Source organism: Bacillus rossius, chromosome 2, assembly GCF_032445375.1.
Source record: "Bacillus rossius redtenbacheri isolate Brsri chromosome 2, Brsri_v3, whole genome shotgun sequence".
Classification (NCBI taxonomy): Eukaryota; Metazoa; Arthropoda; class Insecta; order Phasmatodea; family Bacillidae; genus Bacillus; species Bacillus rossius.
The window spans coordinates 53,596,087-53,619,480 of NC_086331.1; the positions used below are offsets into that span (position 1 = coordinate 53,596,087).

Sequence of the window (23,394 nt, forward strand, 5' to 3'; positions counted from 1 at the left end):
TATGTTTTTAACGTTTGCAACACCCAGTTTTCAATGACCCACTGGTTTTTTTTGTTTTGGCATTGGCACACCATCCAGCACACTCAGCGGCCATCTCCCCCCCCCCCCCCCCCCCCCCCCGAAGTCGAACTTCACCCCTGCCCGAGGGGCTGTACGCTCCAAGCACCCTGGGGGCAACGTCATTGCTTATTACTGATAAATTAATTTTCATTGACGTTACATTTCATTAAACTCTTACATCCTCAAGGCCCACCTTGGGAGGCCAACTGCTTTATTAATTAATTGAAACACTAATTGGGACTCAGACACTAACATGAAGGTACTATCCAGCCACGTGGGTGCGTTGAACCTCAAGTAATCTGATTTGTGCTGCAAGATGTTTTATCCATTTTGTTATAATTAGTTTTATGTTCACTGCAGTGTAGTATATAAGCATAAAGCATGTATTAAATTGATCTTTCAGGAACCATGTGTTTCTCTTTGCCCATCTGGGAATGCTTGGATGTACCTTAAAGGCCCACATGTTTCGTAACATCTAGTGTGTCTGAAGCTGAGAGAGGACGAGGTCTTTGCACAAGGCATTGCTGTAAATGGTCAGTTAATGATTTCTTCCATACTTGGGCTATGTCATGCCTTGAGTCAAAGAGTCTTAGCTGGGTCTCTGTCGCCCTTAACCTTACAGGTTAGCAATACATCAATGCACTCTCGCCAACTTACGCCCCATGACCCCGTGTCAACACATTGTTTTAAAGAAACTATTTATCTCCATGAATATTGTTTTTAGGTATAAAAAATCTGGTAAAAATTTTACAAGTGTTTTAGGGACATACATCTGTATCCTAATTATTAATTCCTTTTTCCTGCAATACTAGAGTTATGGTTGAAGTCACAATGAAGTTTGTCACCAAGAGGCTTCTTGTTCCTGATGTTAGTTTTATATTGTTAGTTTAATTTTCTCCAAATAAAATGCTACAGGAATTTGGTTTTATTTTCATCATTGAATCGTGTGTTAAATTGATGGGTAGTAAATGGTGAAACCTTATGCTGTGTAAATTAAAATTAGAGCCTTTAATAAAATGGCAGGCTTTGTAAAATTTTTTTAAGGCTAAGTAAATGATCAAATATTTATGAAATATGTACATTTTTTTCCATGCAACTGAGTTTTATTTCTTTTTCAGATAGTTTGGATGTGCGGATGCACTGTCGCTCCTCTCGTCACGTGGCAGTTTTCACAGTTTGTACTTGCAATAGAGGCAGCTGCAGTTTTTGCCATGTATGCTCTTAGGGTTGTCAACAAGTACACACTTGTGGTTATCATGTTGGGACAGGGGGTAAGTTCTTGGGTTACTTTTCTTGTAACATTTCTTGCATTTATATTTGTAAATGCAAGTTTTAGTATCTTTAAAGTTCAGTACAAGAGGGATCTTTGGTTCCACACTAACTTATTGTAGTGTTTTAAACTAATTTTAATTACAAAACAATTTATTATATAATACAGGTTATAGTCATTCTGTATCAATTAAAACTATTCAAAAGAGAATTTTTTTTAATAAATATTTTTTAAATAAATAAATTTACTGTACATCAGTTGACTTAAATGGTTTATGTTATTTTCTATTAGTTGCAACTGATTTTTACTTCTCACTGATGTCAAAACAATTTTTTTTTTTTTGCAAAACTGAGTGCTCACAAATTATTATCTATGAAACTTGGCTTTTGCTCTCCTCCTTCTGATCTGTGGCCACACAAGCATCAGGGTTTCTCCGTAGTAAATTTTTGATCCTAACCTTTGGCATGAGTTCTAATTTGGCACCCAAATGTTTCACAGCCCATTACCTACTTATAATATTGGAGATCATTTTGCCTTAAGACTTATCATTCCTCAGAATTATCATTGATACAGATATTATACTGCAATGTGTTAATCTTATTATTAATGGTTAAATAAAACACCCTGGTGACATAATAATATAACCACATTTATGTCCGCCATTTGCTTGACTCGTTCCAACAACAAACAAATTCCAGTGCTGACAACACAAACAAAGGTTAATTCTCTACATCCCCCTTCAATTTTAAGTTATTTTTTTTTTTACATTTTAGATAACTTTAAATTGCCCCTAAGTAAACAGGAAGTAAGCACAGAACAACTTTCAATCAATGGGCACAACAGATAGCATATTTCTAAACATTATGAATTTTTGTTTAGACAATGCCTTTGTGAACATATCTGCGACATTATCCTCCAATCTCACATACTCCACAACAAGTTGATTCTTTGACACAAAATCTTTAATAAAATTTACACTAATGTCAATGTGTTTTGACCTTTTTGAATTTTCATGATTGTTTATCATATGTATAGCACTTTGATTATCACAATATAACACAGGCACAGAGTCACTAGATGGGATGTTTTTCAGTAGACCATCAAGATGAAGAATTTCACATGTTGTCTGAGCTGCTGCAACATACTCTGCCTCTGCGGTCGACAGTGCTACAGTCTGCTGTTTTGCAGACTGCCAAGACACAAGGTTTCCTGCGAACAACACTGCTGATCCACTGGTACTATTTCGGTCTTGCTTATCTCCTGCCCAATCAGCATCCGTGTATGCCACCAGATTCTCGTGCTGATTTCTCTTAAACACTAAACCATGGTCAGGTACCGTAGAATTCGCTTCGCTGCGTTCCATATACAGTTGGTTGGTCTGTCAAGAAATCTGCTTAGAAATGATGTTGCAAACATATCGGGCCTACTCTCCATACACACATACATTAAACATCCAATAAGCTGCCTGTAGGGTACATTCACATTCTATCCCGTTGGGTGTGGGATTGCATCATGTGACACTGGTGTTTGCATTCCCTTGCATTTTTCCATGTTGAATTTCTGAAGGATATTTGCAATCAGATGTATTTGAGATATCATGATTTCTGTCCCATCATTTACAATTTCCATGCCCAAAAATGAATGTAATTTTTCCAAATCTTTGGCATTAAATTCATCTTTCAGGTGACACACAGATTTCTCTATTTCTTCAATGGTACCAACAAGTAAAATATCATCTACAAACACTATTAAATGCAAGTCTTTCTTGAGATAAACAGGCTTCACTAGCAGAACATTCCAATCCTGACTTAGTCGCAAATATGTGAAACCTCTGATTCCAACATCTTGGAGCTCTTTAAGACCATACAGTGCTCTCTTCAGTTTTAATACTTCAGCATCACATGCAACCCCTTCTGGTTTCTTAATGTAAATGTCATGATTTAGTTCTCCATTGAGGAAGGCAGTGGGAATATCCAATTGCTTCAGTTCAAAGTTCTTTTGCAGTGCAAACGATAACAATGTCCTGATCGTTGTCATCTTTGCTACTGGAGAATACACATCGTAGTCACAATTTTCTTGAAAACAACGTGCCACCAATCTTGCCTTTTTGAGTCCATTTTGTTTTGTCTGGAATATCCATTTTGTGTCAATAGGTTTAACTCCCTCTGGTAACTTGGCAGGTTCCCAGGTATGGAATTTATTGTGAGCATCAAGCTCGACTTCTGCTTTTTCACAGCCATTTCCTGTTTCAGCTGCTTCAGAGAATGTAGTGGGGTCACCAGTCATCAAGCAATACGCACTATACAATTCATATTCACCCAGTCTTCTTGGTAGTGATGTGATCCTCCTTTGTCTTTCTGGTAGGTTGCTCATAGTCGTTCTCTGTGAATTGTTGTCAAATCCTCTAAAATCTTCACTTTCATCCAGGTCCACATTTTCCTCACATCCATCAGTTTCTTCCATACTAACTATTAGGTTAGGATCAACAGTTACTTCCTGAAAAACCACGTCTGTCTCATAAAATGTAACATCTCGTGACACTCCTACACAATTTGTTACTGGGTCCCACAGTTGGAATCCATTCGGACTATATCCGATCATCCTCACAGGTGTTGCTCTTGATTCCAATTTCTCTGTCTGTGGCAACTTGACAGCCCAGGACTTTGCACCAAAAATTCTTAACTTAGACAGATCAATCCTTCCATAATACACACCAGCTGGAATCCTCCCACTCAGCACTGTTGTAGGTGACAGATTAATCTGGTATGCAGCTGTTCTGATTGCTTCGCCCCACAGAAATTTTGGCAAGTTAGTCTTGACGAACATGCTTCTAACATTGTTAAGTATAGTCTTGTTTATCCTCTCACTTACTCCATTGCTCTGTGGAAGACCTATTGTTAAATCGTGTAATAAATGAGCTCTCACCTACCTCACTTGTCTGCATATGGTTCAATTTCAATTCAGCATCCAACAATCTCGATTTCACAAAATCCAAAGTCAAATCTGTGTCTATCGTTTCCAGAACCGTAATTACTTTTTCATATTTCTCAGGTAATGTTAATAACAAATGGCACACAATATCATCTTGCTCGAGCTTTGAGCCCATCCTTTCCAGGTCCCTGACTAAGTTGTCAAACATATTAAAATGATCCTGAAGAGAAGTCGTACATTTTAGGCTTAACAACTTTTTCCGCACAAGCAACTTTGAAATAGTGATTTTTCTTTCGAAGGGGTTACTGAGGGCGGTGAACATACCCCGGGCAGTTTCACAGTCCCGAACATAATCAATATGACAATCACTCACACAGTTTATAATGATATTCTTAGCTCACCTGTTTACAGCTTCAGCCTCTTCTTTCTTGGTCGAATCAGCCGTACATCTGTCCACTTCTTGATTCACAATCCACTTTATTCCCTTTTCGTCCAATAGGCACAGAACATGGTATTTCCAGTTTTTAAAATTGGTGTCTGTTAAATGTGGATATGAAGTTGTACTGATACTGGTTGCCATGCTTTCAGGCTCGTACACACTCGAAACTCTTTCGCAACTATGGCTTACAATACCGGCCACGACTTCAATATTAACAGACCGGCTGTTTATCTGTTTCACTGAGTTACTGGGCCCATAACCTGTTAAACTTATTATTAATGGTTAAATAAAACACCCTGGTGACACAATATACCCACATTTATGTCCGCCATTTCCTTGACTCGTTCCAACAACAAACAAACAAATTCCAGTGCTGACAACACAAACAAAGGTTAATTATCTACACAATGTTCTTTGACCATTATTAGGTAACTTATTTTATTCACTTCTGCCATCATTTTATTTAGTTGTATATTTTGAATTATAAATTAGTTTTACGGAACTAAAAACTAAGTTCGTTAATAGTCCAGCTTGTCAGACAACATAGTATCTAATGTTTGAGACTGGAGAGTGAATAGGAAATACATATTGTAAAGTAGCATACTTTCTACCTCTTACAAAATTACTAGTCCCATGTTGATTAGATATTCACATTTATTTGGTGTCATGTAATCAATAGATTTCTGTACAGCAAGTCTTGCTGTGATATTATATGCATGCATCTACATTTTTTTTTAGTTTTTTATTTATTGGTGTGATTATTTGAAGTTTTCATTATGTCATGGAGAATTTTGAATCGGTGATGCCTGCTGCAATGCAGAGCGAAACATCAATACAATGGACTACTTTGACATTGCTCAGTGTCGAATGCCAAGATAACTCATTAGAAAATGGCTACAAAAGACTGCAATATACCATATATTCTTTATATTTGCCATTTTGTTTTTGTTAGGGTGAGAGATGTATTTCATAAGGACTTATGTCAGGTTGAACTCTGGCACACTTTGTAGTGAACGAGCTGAGAGTAGTGATTTCACTTGTGCAGTAACTGCATTCTGTCCAGTAATGACACTTTGCATATTAAAGTGTAGCTGTTGATATGTACTTGAATTTACTTGCACCACTTTGCATAGACATTTTTATAATCACATTACTTTCTTTGATGATGATAATATTCACTCTTCATCCTTTCCTTTGTCTATTTATGTCATCAGTGGCTGTGACTGCTAGAGCATGATGCTCATGTTGTAAGGCAAGATATGATAGTCCACTCCCAACACCCAGTTTAATACCATTAATAGTTTATGAGCACCAAGTCAGTGCCCAAGTAGCTCAGAGAATTATTGTAATATTGGAGGTTTCATAATGGTCTTTGTATACATAACTGTATAACACAAACTTTTTTGTCTTTGATTAAGGTATGAAATTATTAGGTTTTTTTTTGCCAAATTTTAGATGTTATGTTTTATTTTGGTTAGTGTATCTTAAGTTATTTCATGCCATTTCTATATGGGTCACTCAATTTTCTGCATCTTTTACTGGTCTGGCATGAATTATGTTTTCCATATACAGATTTGTAGATAACTATCGATCAACACATTAATGGTTTTTATTATTTTGTCTATTTTTAATTTGCTTGGTTTTTCTTTCCAATAAAAAAGTTCTCTATACCAATTCATTGTACCATAATTAAGAGCAAATGTTCAGGTTTTCTTTTTTTCAAACAGACACTTTGAGGGGGTATGGTACGAATATAACGTTAAAAAACCAAATTTCGATACATTCTAAAACTAGCAATTCTATTGAAAATGTTTTATTTTACTTATTGACATATTAACTGCAGTGTAATGATGTTTTCAGGTTGGTGTCACTGTAGCAATTCTGGCATTGTACGGCAACGTGATGCTCATTTGTTCCGTGTACACATGCCTGTTGATTTGCGTGCTTGTGTTTGTGCTCATACTGGAACCAATATTTATGCGTGCCTTAAACCCCAGCATCAGACCCTTTCTAGCCATGGCTCTGGTGGTATCTTTGACTGTTGGGTTCAAAATTGTGGTTTCTCAGTGGTTGGACAACCAAGATGATGTAAGTTCACTATTTTTGTAATAATATTTTTATATGAGGTTTTTTATTGATTTTTTGAGATTTTGGTGGCTAGTGTAAAATGTAATTAAGACCTGCTGCTGATATAATGTAATGTAAAAAAATAGATTGAAATAATGTTAAATATTTAAGAATATTTTACCTTATATACACATAAGACAAAATACTAGATGATTGTTTGTGCTAGTTCAGTAAATAATTAGCCTAACAAAGATTCTGGATTTTCTTGTGTTTGCTATTCATGTGATTAAAGTTTAGATTTTTTTAATGTAGAAGCTGCTTCTCCACAGACATTATGGAAACAATATAACTTTTCAATAAGTACATTTCTACAACTGAAAGCCATAAAGGTATTTCTGTAAACAAATATAGAACCTTTTGAAAAAGTAAAATAATGTTATGTTTAAATTTTTAAATTTTAATTTAGAGATTTTCTTATGGTGATTGATTTTTTACCTTTGGTGCTCGTAGTTCCAAGTACAATAGAAATGTTCTTGAATTGATTCATGCAATGGGTAATTTTGATTTAATTCAGTTTTTTGGACATACGCCATTGCATGAAATACGCTGGAGCCAGATCTGAGCATGTTGATCAAGTGGTCAGAGGCAAAAACAGTGAACTTTCTGAAGAATTTCCAGAAGTTTCAATGTTTGCTTTGTACACAATTGTTAGGATACTAGAAGCTGTTTGCTCGTTGGACCCCAAAATGCTTAGTGACGACCACAAAACGCAACGCATGTCGTAAGCCTAAACTTTTCTCTCACGTTATCACAATGAGGAGGAAGACTTTTTGAAGTCTGTTGTTACTGGTACTAATAAGACTTGGGGTCCTGTATGACAATCCTGTAACAAAGGAACATTCATAGCAGTGGAGGCACATAGATTCTCCAAACAAGTTACAAAAGTTTGAACAGACGCTGAACAACAGGAAAACAATGGCTACAGTATTTTGAGATGAAATGGAGTGTTTGTGGTATACTTTATAAAGTAGGAGACAACAATAACAAAGGAAATTTATTGTGAAACTTTACATCGTCTCCGCAGAGCCATCCAAAACAAAGGAAGAGGAATGCTCTGGTCAAGTATGGTTTTGATCCATTGCAATGCCCGACCACACTGTGCCAATGTGACAAAAGACATTAGCAAACTGTTCAAGTGGGAAATTTTCGACCATTCACCGTATAGTCCGGACCTTGCACCAAGTGATTTTCTTCTGTTCTGAGAATTGAAGGTATGGTTGGGCGGACAACGCTTTGCCACCAACGACAAACTACAGGATGCTGTTGAGACATATCACTCCTCACTGGTGGCTAACTTCTTTGAAGAAGGCATCGAGAAGCTGGTGTCACGATATGACAAATGCCTCAGCCATTTTGGTAATAAGTAAGACCCTGCTGTATTTTTGGTAATAAAATGAGTATATTATGTAAGTTTGCCTTTTTCATATAGCCCATCGGAGGTTGAAAAAAAAAAAGCTTGTGTATACAGAGTAAAACTTGGAAAACCATACTTCATACAAAATTATACATAAGCAGGAATGTTTATATAATTCCAATCTTGTGACATATTAAAACTATGAAAAACAATATTTCGTTCAAATTATAGATTAAGAAGGAAGGTTAGTATTATTCTGGTAAATGGTTCTTAGTTGAAACATTCTAACATGTATTTCAACTGTATTAAAGCCAATCAATAGATCAGTATTTTTTGGTAATATTTTAAAAGGAACTGTAAATATACAATAGGTTAAATGAAATGGTTAATCACAAAATGTAGACATGATAATAACTGTAATTTGGGGAAAATGACCATATTATATGCTATTTTGTTTTTCAATAAAAAAGGAAGCCTGTAATTTTCATTGATATTGATATTTAAATATGTAATTATATATTATAATTATAATTCAAATACTTAATTTTGCTTTTTACATTTTTCAATGTATTTAAAACTTTTTTTACTTCAAAGTTTCCCTGTGGAAACATCTGTCAAGGTAATTTTTTTGTTTTTCTTTTATTGAGACTTAATGTCTCATTAATAACAGGTTGTTTGAGATGTAACTCACAACTCAGCCAAAGGATAATGTAACAGGAATCTCTCATGGCCTGTTATAAAGAACCATTCCAACATTTGGCAGGAGTGATTTCAGGAAGTCATGGAGAACGGAAATCAGTATGGTCGGACCAGGATTCCAACCTAGGTTCTCTCATTTGGAAGTTCCGTGTAACCACTGTGCCATCTCACTGCAGTATTGTTAGTGGTTATTTAGTTGTGTTAACAGTATGGTTTTACTCATTTCTTTCAAAATAGTGTAAATTTATAGTGAATAAAATGTAAACTACAGTGTGATTGTTTTGTTTTTTGTTGAATAATTATTGCCTTTATTCAACCACTATATCATTTAAAATTTTTGTTTTAGAAAAGTGTTACTAATGCAAAAATAAATTTTTTCAGGGACATATTCTAAACCTTTTGTTGTCTAAGTTTACGGATTACAAAGATTTCCACACCCTTTTATACACGTGCTCAGAGGAATTTGACTTTCTCCCAGCAATGACATTACACAAAATGACCTCAACACTGCTCATTCCTTCTGTGATTGTTAGCCTTTTGCTGGTGAATGTTTATTGGCTTCGTACGTTTTTGGACTTGGACGTGAGCTGGAATGGAAAACGTAAAAAAAGCAGGTAGGTGTGTTTTCTATCAACAGTATCTTTGTTGTTAAAAAAGCCAGGCTTGCTACAAGTTTTTTTTGTGGCTATCATTACACCTAATGTATTAATTCAGGTGCTTCTGTGCGACCTTCGTGGCTAAATTCACTAAATAATAACCTTCATACTGCAAAGTTCTGGTTACAAATCTTGAATGAATCAGTTGTTTGATTCTTTGATTGTTACATGAAATGGACTCTAGTAATAAAAATATTCAACCCTCTTTTCTAATTTTGAAATGGGTAATATATACCCAAATATAAGACTAACTTGAATTTAAGCTAGCCTCAAATGTAACACAACTTTGAATGTATGATGATTGCCACTATAATGTGACTATCTTAAATACAAATTGTTTTTCGTAAATCAGTTATAAAAATAATACAAATTTTTACATTCTTATTATGTCTACATTCTTTTAGGCTCTGTCTCAAATATCATGATTTTTTTAAATTTTATTGTCAATACCATTATTAAAGAGCTGTTTCTGTATATTTCAATACAGTATCTTCCTTGCATTTTTTCTATCACAAATATGTGTTTACAAAATATGTTCCTTAAGTGTATTATAAGGGGTGTAAAAAGTTGCGCAAATGTTCTAAATTATTATCTTGTGTTATTAATTAATAATAATATTTATAAAATAAAAATTCTACATTCCATGTGAGGACAAGTCTTAACAGTAATTTTTGATGCTTCAGAGGCTTTTTGATTCCAGTTAGCAATAACCTTACTATTAATGTGCCTAATTAACTTATTTTTTAACATAAATAGAGCTGGATGGGATCGAAATTTTTTTAGAAAAAAAAAACTGGAACCTATCTTAACTGAAAAGTCTAACATCGCAAGATCTCTGCCCTCCCCACCATTTATAAGAATTTTTGAGGAATTTATGTTATAATTTGTTATTCAGAAGGGATAAGATGATTGCATGGTTTCAAGGTCATAGTGACCTAGCTTTTATACTTAAAGGTTGTCACTGTTAATAATTATTGTAAATAATTTTGATACTTATTTATTTTATTTAAAAAAAAAAATCCTTTTAATTAGATATGTACTGGTTTCCCTTTTTTTTTATGCATGTGAGTGTGAATTTCAATGTTTTATTTCATTTAAATATTTCATTTATAATGATAATTTTACTATATGATCCATAGTATCGTTGTGATATGTCTATAATGTAAGACAGTGCTGTGGGTAAAAAGAAAGAAAGAAAGATGTGCGGTGAGACCGTGTTGCCAAAATTAGACAGTAAATTATCGCATCCTTTGTAAGAGTGACAGACTTTCACCAGGACTGGGGAATCCCAGAATTGTGTATTAGATTAGAAAGACAGGTTTGATAGGAAGCGACATTTGGCAGAACTGGGGGAATGCCTCCTGAGCAGGAAATTACTGAATAGTAGCTTTAAATATAGTATGTGTATCCAATACTAAAGCAATATTTTGGGAAAGTCCCCAGCTTGGTAATGTGGTTTGTTTCGTCAGTTGTTCAAGTACGTGCTGGAGTGGCAGCTCACAAATGATATATTATGAGTGCTTAAGGGCGGACAATTTCACTTCTGGGTGCCAGGGCCGTGCCGCAGTTAAATATCAACCTTCATTTTTCATCAATTTTCAAATGTTTCATTCAAAATTTGTAGGCCCCAGACATGCGACGTAGGCCCTGGGTGGTCCGCCGGTCCACAGGAATTTATTTCCCATTTATCTTCATACCTAGATGACGGAGTCACCAGTGGCATTATTTCGTGAAGGCACAGAACAGTGAGTAACGATCAGCGAAAGTGTTATCTGCCGGAACTATTTTGTAAAGAATATGTAAGTTTGTCATTGTAAGAAGAAAAAATTTAAAGATTCAGCGAAACTCTTTTATTTAAATGCCAAGAGTATCAGTCTTCAAATAATTACATTACTGTTATATACCCCACTTCATGCAAGTGTCGCTGAGAAATACTTCAGGTGTTTATGTTTGTGCAATGAACAATCGTCACAGCTGGACATGATTGTGACTTGTTACAAGTTGAACAGGATAATAATTTTCCAATATCCTGATTTTACTGTGGGACTATGCATTTCCATGTACTAATATTGTTATTCAACCATTTTCAAAGAAAATACTGCACTTCAACCTAAGTTGATACATGCAAGCAATCAAAAATTCATCATTTTAAGCAATTTAAACTCAAAACTGAACAGTGACATTAAAAGTTCGCATATACAAAGATTGAAAAGATGGCTCATTTAAGCATATAACATGCTAAATTAGCATAGTAATTTTTTTTCACAGTATGAATATTCATTTAAACCCAATTAAAAATTTTTGCCACATAAGTATTGCAAATAAATGTTGTTTCCCCAAAAGTATAGAGTGTTTGATTTAGTTTTTTCAAGATTCCTTAGCAAAAATTTGTTCATAGTAACTAAACTAATAATTTGGTGCAGGGTGGGGCTTTTAAAACCTTTAACAAAATATATATAACTCAAAAACTTCTTCTCTTTTTAATTTTGATTTTTTGATTCAGAACCGTAATTAATTGGCCTATGAACTGTTCTTGGATTGATGCTGAGTTTTGATGAAAAATTAATTACCTTATGCTTAAAGTAAATTTTTATGAAAAATATGATAATATGGAACCTTTTAATTTTATATGAACGTAAACTGTGGTAAATTTTGCATAGCTAAATAAAAGTTCAAAATCACATCATCACACTACTTTATCTTCCATGAGTTTTGAACCTACGAAAATTTCAGTTCATTGCATTGAAAATAATGATTTTCTTTATTACTTTGCACTCTTACAGTCATTTTTAATAAACTAGCCACATAGATGATGATTCTAAATTATTGTTATAAAAAAATTGTGCAGCTACAGTAAGTACCTAAAGCAAGTCTATCCGCTGAAAGAAAACAGAGTTCTTATAATAGTTTGTGACATGCCTTGACAGCATGCACTATGAATTTCAGTCCTTGCATACCTCTGCTAGCCCTGTATTTATCTTCTGCTAGAGTTGTGAGTTTTGCACAGATCTTCACATAGGAGAATTGTTGTGGCAGTAAACCCCATTCATTATTCTTTCATGAACAGTTAGATGCTACTGTGTCTGTCATTCACCTATACCTGAATACTGTAAGACAATAATAGCTCCAGTGCAGTAGTGTATATGTTTTGGTTATCTAAAGCTGTATAAAACAAGAGAAACAGCCTATATTTATGTAGCTTATTTTGGAGCAAGAAATTGAATTTTTGCATCCTCGCTTTGCATACTTACTGTAGATATACTATTTCTTTGTAACAATGATCAGTAATCATCTTGTGTAGTTTTGTAGTTATTGTGGATAATATAATAAAAATTTCTTTGGATAGCAAACTTTTAATGTTTATATTTGTTACAGCACATTCCCTGCAATTTTGTTCAATACAATAATGCTGGTTCCATTCACTGTGATGGCAGTGTTGATGATGAGGTTGAAACTTTTTTTTTCCCCTCATCTCTGTGTTATGACAGCTCTACTTGCTTCCAGAAAAGTAAGTACTAACCAAATCACTGCACACTTAAAAGAGCAGTGCACTCTAAAATCATATATTGTTTTATTTTATTGCTTTACTAGTTCACTGGAAAATAATAATACTTGTAGTGTTAGTTTTGTGGTTATCAGATAACTGGTATTCTAGATGCAGCATCTTAAAGTAAAGCTTGCGATTTCATAGCTGCCTACTTGTCAGGCCCCGGTGGTCAGCCAATATTACTGCGGCATACTTGATAGTAATCCAGCACTGCATAACAATTACGAACTGCACAATTTAGGACATGATCAGTCACTTTATATGTCAAGTTAATGATTAAGTAACTATTAACAGACCAGTGATGAATAAGGCACTAAAATACCACACTAGTTAAACAGGTGACATGTTACACAATATAATTGTGTAACCCCCTCCTGAGGGCACAACAAAACATTAACTAACAACCAACACCAAAATCGTGCCAAAGACATACTTTCTCAAAAACCTCAGGATGGCTACTTAAAATTAATCACAGAGGAGACTTCAAAGGGCTATCAGTAATAAAGTACAATACCACACTGGATCCTGGATCCTTTTGGTTAGACGGGAATTTTATTTTAATTTTTTTGTGTCGGTTGGTATTCATGCAAAAAAAAATATATTAAAAATATCATCAGCAAACTGATAAACTAAAACTAAGTTCTCTAGATTTCTTAATTCAAGTCCCATGGGTTTTATTCACGAGGTATACCAAACTTTACGAAAACAACCAAAGATATGGTCCAGTAGAATCATGTGCCATGATGCGCAGGGAAAAGTCAAATTCCAATGAGTAGCAGAATAGAAATAATTACACGTGACAGCTTCAGCTATGCACTATGCAAAATTGTGTACCAAGTTCGCTTCATTTAATTTCCTGTTTGAACATTGAAGTTTTACAAATGCAAGTATATTCACAAAGATTTTTGCCATATCTTCACTAGTGTAGTGAGGTTGTAACTTAGCCACGCCACTGTTCACACACACCCGAGCAGCAGGTGTCCAAAGCCTCGATTACCCTGGGCGCCTCAGCCGCACTGTCAAATGCTCGCACGCTTGTCTCTGACATTCCCGGAGCAAGCCACCTAAGGCAGGGTTACCTTGATCGAAATCATGAGTAAAGTTCAATTCCAAAAACAAATTGATATTTCTTAACAAAGTTAATGCATAAAGTTAGTGAAAATACACATGACTGTAAGTTGCGTTAATATGAAAAAAAGTTACTTGCACCCAAACAATAATTGCTTTCACAATTAATGTTGTGGAAAATTCAAATCCTTCAAACTACACACGAGACTGAAAGTGAGCCAAACCAGCAAAAAGTCAAAACAGCAAAAAGGCTCTCACACAGTTGCATCTCAGACGTACTTGGATGAATGTTATGTGTTGATTTTACATGACAATTGGCAGATCTTGCAGCAGCCGTTGTGGGTTCTGGATTATGCCTGGTAGTCTTAATGGCAAAGTCCATGTTGCGGCAAACCAAGCTGCCGTCGACGTCGACCACCCCGCTTTGCCGAGGTGTTGTCCCAACTAGGTCAGATGAGAACTCCCTGCGTGGTGGGCATATTTCCACTTGCCTTACACGCATGCGCAGGTGCCACCCGCACGAAAGTCGCAGCACACAAAAAAAATGGGCAATAATATCGGAAATGTGGTACGCCTGCTCACATTTCTTGTACAAAAAATTAGCGTTCACAACCTACACTTGTGGTACAACCCTGTCATGAAAACTAGCCGTACTTAAAACGAGCAATTACGAAATAAACATACACAAAATTATTTTAAATAAGAAAACTATAAACATAACACCAAATAATTGCTAAAGGCAACAAATGCATAAAGCGTTCAATAGCTTCTCCCTTCAAAATTAAATAAATATAAATAGGTGCGTCGAAAAAAATTCTTAATGAAAGCGCCACAGACAGTCATAGAGCTGCAAGTGTACAGAGGCATGCCCAACGCTTCAATTGTAGATGGTAACCTACCTTTTTTAGAATTGATCACAAAAGTTACTGCATCCGCTTGTAAAACATTCTACTACTCGAGTTGGCCATCTCCAATACTTAGTGTTTGGGTGTGCCTTGAAATGAAACTGATACAGTTGCTGTCAGGTTCTGGAAAACAATCTTAGATATAACAAACTGTGCCTGATGAGATTACTACTCTATTCTCTTGTCCAATATCAATCCATTCAAACATTTTTTAACAAAGTTATTGCAAAATATGTTTCTTGTTTGTAAAGTGTACCTAAACATTAGTGTAATATTTCAGGATGTGTATATTCTGCATCTGAGCATTTGCAACAACCAATTCCCCCCCCCCCCCCCCCCCTTTTCTAAAGACATAATAGAGTGTTTATGTACCTTAGACATTTCTACAATCACTCACTATAATCCACATTGTTATCTATAAAATGCCTGTCAGCATTGTTATCAGCTAGAAGCTCAAACTGGCAAATTTTAACACCAATACACGTTTTTTTTTATAAAAAACCATTACACTATAGCATTAAAAATTTGTATGCTTGGAGCTCATCGTGACAGAAATGAAACTTCTTGTTTGTTAGTTATGGATAAAGATAAATTACTAATATTTTTTAATCTAACAAGATATAATAATTGTGAATAATAAGGACGTGGGTATGATCTCAAATGAAATACGTAACACTTTTTCACAGTAATAAATACATTTTGTAGATTCTTTAATTTAAAAAAATTACTAAAATTTTTTCTTGTACATTTAAAACAAACTTTGATTTTAAATAATTCTTAAACTATAAACCTGCCGATAATTAGGTAGCTTATGCAGCTTAATGAATTGTCCAAATGGACGTGTGTAGTTTGATGTAGGCATCTGACATGTGAAAGTGACAATATGGCATACAAATAGAACCTATCTCAATGCTACTTTGTTGAGCCACAGTCACCCACAGCTACACTCCGATCGAGAAGTATTTACGCCTTTTAGTTGAACTTAACATATTTACACAATCGTGGGCTCGTAACTATAATATGGTGTATGATTTAGTTAATCAAATAATAATTCATGACAAATAATTACTCATGTCAAACTAAAGCGTGAAAAGCACAGGGCTTGTAACAAGTCACTTTTTTCATTTTTTTCCCCCTTTTTTTGTGTGTGTCACTTTTTGAAACTTTTTCACTGCATTGGTCACTTTTCTTCACTGTTTCCAGTGTATATTGGATTGGATATAATATTTTATTATTTAAGTGTAAGGATAAGGTACATGGAGGCTTGCTGTACTTCAAATATGCTCAAGTAAGTAATATAATATTCAACTTCTATGTACGTAATTTGTTTTGCCCCAATGAATGTTTTCTGAGGGGCGTATGCTCCCATGCTGTCATAATCCAGTATGGTGTAGCATTTTATTTCAGGACTTAACAGCTATGCTGAATTAGTAAAAGACAAATAAGCCCCTATCTTACATTTTATACATTAAGTAGTAAATTGGCTACTGTAATATAATAATACTAACATTTTCTTATTCATTAAAAACTTGCATTAAATTTAAAGTGAGTTATATGTTTTGTTGGGCAACTGTGGTTTAATAATACTTAAAATTAATGTGTTTACTGCTTTGTAGATAGGGCTGATAAGAAAATTTTTGCATGTGCAAGTGTAATGTGTGTTTTTAAGTCTCTTGATTTTCTATCACTGAAGTGGCTTATGATTTGAAATGGGGAAGTATAAATTTCAATCTTCATGGCTGGAAAGAGATGACTCTGAAGGACATTTGGTGAAAGAGTGGGGAAAAAGATGCAGTGATAGTGAACTGATGTGCATAGTAGGTATGTGACAAATCGATAAATGTGAGCAAAGGTTTTCAGGCAATAGCACAACATGCATCCATGTTAAAACACAGACAAAATTTTAAAATCAACCAGGCATCTAACCAACTTCACCTCACAGTTTCACCCCCATCATGTTCATCTGCCCCGTCTTCTTCACGTGGTGGAACAGTGCTGTTGTACAATAACAGAGACAGAACTACAGCAGCTGAGCTTATGTGGTGTTTAAAGTGTGTTGCTTCTGACTTTTCATTTTCTTCATGCAATGGACTGCAAGAAACATTCAAAGTTATGTTTGGTGACAGTGTGTTGCAAGACTTCTCTTTAGAAAATAACAAGGCTCATTACTTGGTTAGTGATGCTTTGGGTCCGTACTTCAAAAAACTTCAAATGCAAGATATGGTAGGTTCCTACTTTACTTTACTTTATGACGAAACCACAAATTCGTCTGGAATGAAGGAGCTCCAAACTGGTGTACGGTATTGGTCAAATACTCAAAACAAAATTGTTTTCAGTCATTTAGAAACCTTTTACATAGGTGCAGCCACTTCTTCAGTCATCGTAGAAAAGCTGAATGATGCTTTGAACAGTTATATGCTTCCTTTGTCCAATTTGCTGATGTTTGGATCTGATGGTCCTAATGTCAATAAGTCAGTTGCTCGAAACTTTAATGATACCTGTGTATTGAATAAAAGAAAGCCATTGATTGACATAGGTACCTGCAACATCCACACAATCCATAATGCATTTCTTAAAGGCATTTCGGAATTTGGAGAAGATGTTTCAGAACTTGTTTTGGATATACACAATTTTTTTGATGGATGGCCAGCTCGGAGAAGTGATTTCATGGAAATACAGACATCTTTGAAGCTCCCAAAACATAATTTTGTAAAGCATTGCTCAAGTCGGTGACTCACATTATGTTCAGCAGCAAAAAGGTTACAAGAGCAGTGGACTGCTGTGCGCAAGTATTTTTTGAGCTACATCCCCCCAAAAAAAACAAAATTAATGGAAACCCCACGCTACTTGAAAATGTCCGTCAAGTGAAAAAGCCTACAATCAAAGCTCAATATTGTTTTTAATTTCAAGTGCAACATTGTTTAGCAGTGTAACAGAGTTTTTTCAGAGAAATGAACCTCTAATTCATCTGCTTCATTCCCGACTTGAATCATTAGTTACTACCTTACTTGGAAGAATCTGCACCACAGACTGTCTAAAGAATTTAAAACTAGACTGTGTTGAAGATGTGTTTTGTACACATAATTTGCTTCCCATTAATGATATTGTTGTTGGGGATGAAGTCAGAAATGCCTTGAATGGTACATCTGAAAAGGAAAGGAGTTTATTCTTCTTGGGTGTTCAAAAACATTTCACTGAAAGTATAAAGCACATTGTCAAAAAGTCATCACTTGGTTCTGCTCTTCTCAAGAGCTTATCCTGTCTCAATCCTGATAAGAGATGTTTACCAGAGAGCTATCATAGCCTACTTTAAATATCACGAGCTATGCCATGTGACGTCCCGAATGACTTGCTATTGGACGAATGGAAACTACTGCAAAGAGAGGAAGAAACCTCAACTGCATGTGTGTCGGTGGATGTGTACTGGACACAGTTCATGGAGCTGAAGAATGTATGCGGCACTGGTCCAAAGTACCCTAACGTAACCAAAGTTGTGAAAGCAGCACTATCACTTTCACATGGTAGTGCTGATGTTGAAAAGGGGTTTTCATCTTCATGTAGGACTTTGACCACTGATTGGGCCTCAAATTCTGAAAGAACGTTAAATGCAATATGAATGTAAAGAGTGCACTGAAAAAGTATGATGATAAACCATGTCTAGTCCCTATTACGGATGAGCTCTTGAGAATGGGACGTGTTTCTTACAAGAGTTATAATGCCTACCTAGAAGAGAAAGAAAGGAGAGAGAAAAAAAAGTTACTGGAAGAACAGAAAGATCTAGAAAGATAAGCAGAAGAAAAAGAACAACTAGAGAAGTTGGAAAATCAGAAAAGAACAATTGAAGAGGATGAGCAAAAGTTGAAGAAATGTAGGAACGAATACGAAGAAATTGAAGGAAGTGGCTTAACACTTCTGGATGAAGCAAATGAAAGACTCATAAATCATAAAAGCACTGAAGAAAAGAGACTTCAAAGAAGTTACATTGGCCCAAGCTATGATTGAAGGGGCTAAAAAAGTCCAAGTTTAAGCTGCTGAAACAAATCGTGTACATCAAACTTTGACTACATCAATAGAGAAAAAAAAAACAAGTTGATTAAAGACTTTTTTCAACAGTCATTAAAAAAGAAAGACTGAAGTTTTGTTTTGTATAGAAAATGTGTAAGTGTATTAAAATAGCTTTCCATGTTTATGTATTTTACATTATGAATTTTTATATTAGCCTTTTAATTTGATATATAAGTACTTGGGGTTTTTTATAAATTTTTTTATATTGCAAATACTATATGCTTTATCTCATTCACTTGAATAAAATCACAATTGTTATTGAAACAATTTATTTAGGTTTCTATCTGCATTTGTATACTTTGTAATGGTTTATTAATAATGCTCTATAATAGTTTTTATGTAATAATTAATGTATACTGGAAAGGATATTGTGTGTATTGGAACTCAATTGTTACAATGAAAACAAGTGAATAATCTTTGAGCTAGCTCATGTATGCAACATTTTAAATCATGTTGTTAAATGTATTATGTAAGTAATAGAACTAAAAGTTAAAAAGTAAATAAGGAAAATGGCAAGGGGTGGTTGGGGAGGAACATTTTCTTTATTTTGTTTTGTTTATACACATATCACTTTGTCAATTTTTACTCCTTGAAAAGTCACTTAAAGTCACTTTTTTAAAAATCTGAAGTCACTTTTTCACTTTTTTTTAGCCTTTTACCTGTTACAAGCCCTGAAAGCATTATACCAGCAGAAATATTTAGTTACACAGCAAAAACAATACTCACATAACACTGTGTAACAATACTGATTTTCACAAGTAATTAAATTATTAATACATACATGAAAGAACAATATTTTCTTTGGAATATGGTCCGTGGCACAGTGCACGACAATAAGCTCAAACCCCGTTGTGTTGCCCTCTGCCCAAATACTCCCTAAAGTCGGGGTGCCGTCAGGCGCGGGTGGGTCCCTACCGCCACGACCCGCCTATCCCTGCAGCATGGCAGGGTTAAACCTGAGCCGCATGCCACCATGTGGAACCCATTCAAGGCTGATCCAGTGATCACCGATTGCGCCAACAGCCCGGAGTGGGGTTAGCACGACGTCAACCCCCAAGAAAAACCGCACGCATGAAAGTGCGCAAGTGCATGAGAGTCCGAGAGCACATGATTGCAAGTATGCTGCGTCATTTCTACCTTTCCCTGCCATCTCCTCTATAAGTTCCCCCACCACATACCTAACTATCGCCCCTCTTCTGCCAGTTACCTAGCTATTTCCCCTCATGCAATCAAATTTTTCATAATGCTCGAAAATTGTTATACTCTTAGCAAAGAAGATTCACTACAAAAAATTTATGAAAAATTGTTATGTCACACCAACAACGTCCAGGTAGGGCAGAGTACAGACCTAGCTCATGTTGAGTGCTGTCAGAACAACTTGTAGTGGGAACTCTTACAAATTCTACATTTAAATCAGGTAGCTAATGACCACCTGCTGTTTTGAGAATACATTCAAACACATGTTTCAAAAATGAGATATTTTTCCTACTGTTCCTTTGAAATTTCTTTGTGGCTTTTAAGTAATATGTTAATCTAAAGCTCATAGCAACCCTTCTTACATTTTCATTCTGATCATAAATGGCTAACTTTGCCTGCATTGCCATACTCCTTTAACTGAAGTGTTTTCTCTGTTTACTTTAAATGCTTACATATCCAACTTCAAGAGGTTTTATCGGGAAGATGTTCACATTCAGTGAAGTATTCACCCTCCCTCGAATGATCATTACAGCTATGATGAACTGAAGTAAATCCCACTACAATATTCTCAGCATTACTGCATATTTTTTTTAGCCCACCAAAGATAATTAATTGAACTAACTCTCATTTTAATTTTTGTCTGCAGCCCTAACAGTCTAGACAATGCCTGGCTAATGGCAACGATCCATTACTGTTACATTCAAGTCACTAGTAAACATTTGAAAAATTTCTGGTTACAGAAAAACTTGTTATAAGTTCCAAATTCTTGCTCACAATGGTTTTCTTGGGAAAATCAAGTTGTGTTTATTGATTTTTTTAAACCAAAATGGCATGATGAATATGTATTTAGTCCATACAAAAATTAAACCTCACCAAGAAAGATTTGCTGTTTGAAAATAAATTGCAAAATGTTCCTTGTCACTTTACTTTAAAACTAAAGAACATAATGATAGTTATGTCCCACTGTGGCTTTGAACTCACAATTCAAATTGAACACATTGCTTTTAGGTGAAGAAGAAGGCACATCAGAGCATTATCGAAAACATTGCAGCCTGTGGTCTAAAATTTCCATTTTAAAATGTTTCAAAAAAATGTTGAAAGCAACATGACCTAGATGATAGACATGAAATTTTCCACATCTCTGCATTAAAATATTATATTCTGGCAAGTTGCCATTCGACATGACTTGCTTCTGCAAGTGACCAAGCAAAAACTGACAAATAACAAAGCTATGTCCTCCCAGTAGGAGGAGGCAGCCAGCCAATACTAAGACTGCTTTAAAAACTCAACCAAACAGTCCACAGAATGTCTCTTTTTTACGCATTGGTTACTTTCTTGGGGATGTATGTTAATCATCATTCTCGCACTATTGTAGAACAGTGCCAGTATTCAGGTGTTGATAATTAAAGGTCTATAGCAATTAAAATAAAAAACTATGTGACTTCACCTCTTAATATGGCCAACCAGCTGAGAATAAGTAAAAATAATTTTTAATATATTTTGAAAATAGAATTAAACAACTCATCAGTAATACTTACAGAGTGTCCACATTCTGGAAAATCAGGGAAAGTCAGGGAAAAGTCAGGGAAGTTGAAGTTGGTCAGGGAAAGTCAGGGAATTCACTTTAGACCATGGAAAAGTCATGGAGATTCCCCAATGATAGCAATTTGGTCAGGGAAAGTCAGGGAATTCACTTTAGACCATGGAAAAGTCATGGAGATTCCCCAATGATAGCAATTTGAGGGGTAAATGTCATGCTCCAGTCTGCCATCACCCAGACCGTGGAAGCATTTTTTTTTCAGGTCATGGTTTGAAACACAGTCGCACATAATGTAATGGTGTATGCAAGGTTTTGTTTGAATTTGCATTTTTCGTAATTCAGTTGAGTATGATTATTGTAATTTTATGAAAGTCTGCCCATGCAGTGGTAGGAACTTTACTGTGGTAACCTGTATATGCATGTATTTGTATCCTTGTCTTTCCCAGAAACTGTTAAATAATACAATGCAGACCTCTGCCTGATAAAATTTTCATATTTATTTTGAATTGAAGATTACAAGAACTGAAATGCAAACAGACAACAGATATATTTTTTGTATATGATTGTGTACATATTTTTAATGTTAATGATTTGTTTTGGTGATGTGTTTCAGGTTTTAAAAAAGTGTGATCTACTAGTGAAAATAAAAACTGAAGTGCTCCATCAGGTGGTGTAAACCTGGTTCTGTAAATTTTTGTGTCATTGCAAAATTTTTCTATAGTTGAAGGAACCATGGCTAAGCAGTGTACATTTAATAAACAATGGTTAGATTACAAACTGAATCCAGAATTTGCCAGTTGGTTAGACTTGGTGCCTGAAGATTCTTCATTAGCTTATTGTAAAGTGTGCATGAAATCTTTCAAGCTTAGTAATATGGGGAGACAGTCTGTTCTTTCTCATGCTAAGGGACCAAAGCATGTGAAAAATGCTCAAAGTACATGTTTGCAACCCAAAATTTCGTTTTTCACCTAATCCGCTAGAACTGAGCAGTGTTGAAGTGCCTTCATTTCCACCATGTAGCTCACATGCATCAAATCCATCTTCAACGTCAGACTCATCCTGTAGTAGTTCTTTAACTCCAGTCTTGCAGCAAACTAATGTGAAGACTTTCACAGTGAATGATGATGATGTTACATCAGCAGAAATAATTTGGGCACTGGAAGTAGTTTCAGGGAAGATGTCTTTGAACGCTTGTGACAGAAGTGCATCTCTTTCCCAAAGAATGTTTTTACGATAGCAAAATAGCTCAGAATTTCTCAATGAAGAAAACTAAAGCCTCGTATGTAATTAATCATGGATTAGCCCCTTATTTCAAAGATTGTTTGAAGTCTGACTTTAACAACTGCAGTGATTATGTAGTGTGTTTTGATGAATCACTTAATAAGGTAGTGCAAAGGGGTCAAATGGACATGTTTGTACGTTTTTGGGATGTCAACCAACAAAGAGTTTGCACACGTTATTGGAACAGTGTTTTCTTAGGACGTGCAACTGCTGTACATCTGTTGGCAGGATTCTCTGAAGGCCTTATGCTCCCTT

General features: G+C 35.2%; 1 protein-coding gene across 2 annotated transcripts in view; it reads left to right on the forward strand.

Annotated features, from left to right (window-relative positions):
- LOC134529284 (protein C-mannosyl-transferase DPY19L1) overlaps positions 1 to 23,394 on the forward strand; it is a 130,499-nt gene that overhangs the window by 85,884 nt on the left and 21,221 nt on the right. For both annotated transcript variants that reach the window (XM_063363189.1, XM_063363190.1), the window contains exons 7-10: positions 1,179 to 1,331; positions 6,561 to 6,788; positions 9,262 to 9,494; positions 12,912 to 13,044. In XM_063363189.1, coding sequence (XP_063219259.1) covers positions 1,179 to 1,331; positions 6,561 to 6,788; positions 9,262 to 9,494; positions 12,912 to 13,044 — 747 coding nt within the window. The remainder of the gene's footprint in view (positions 1 to 1,178; positions 1,332 to 6,560; positions 6,789 to 9,261; positions 9,495 to 12,911; positions 13,045 to 23,394) is intronic.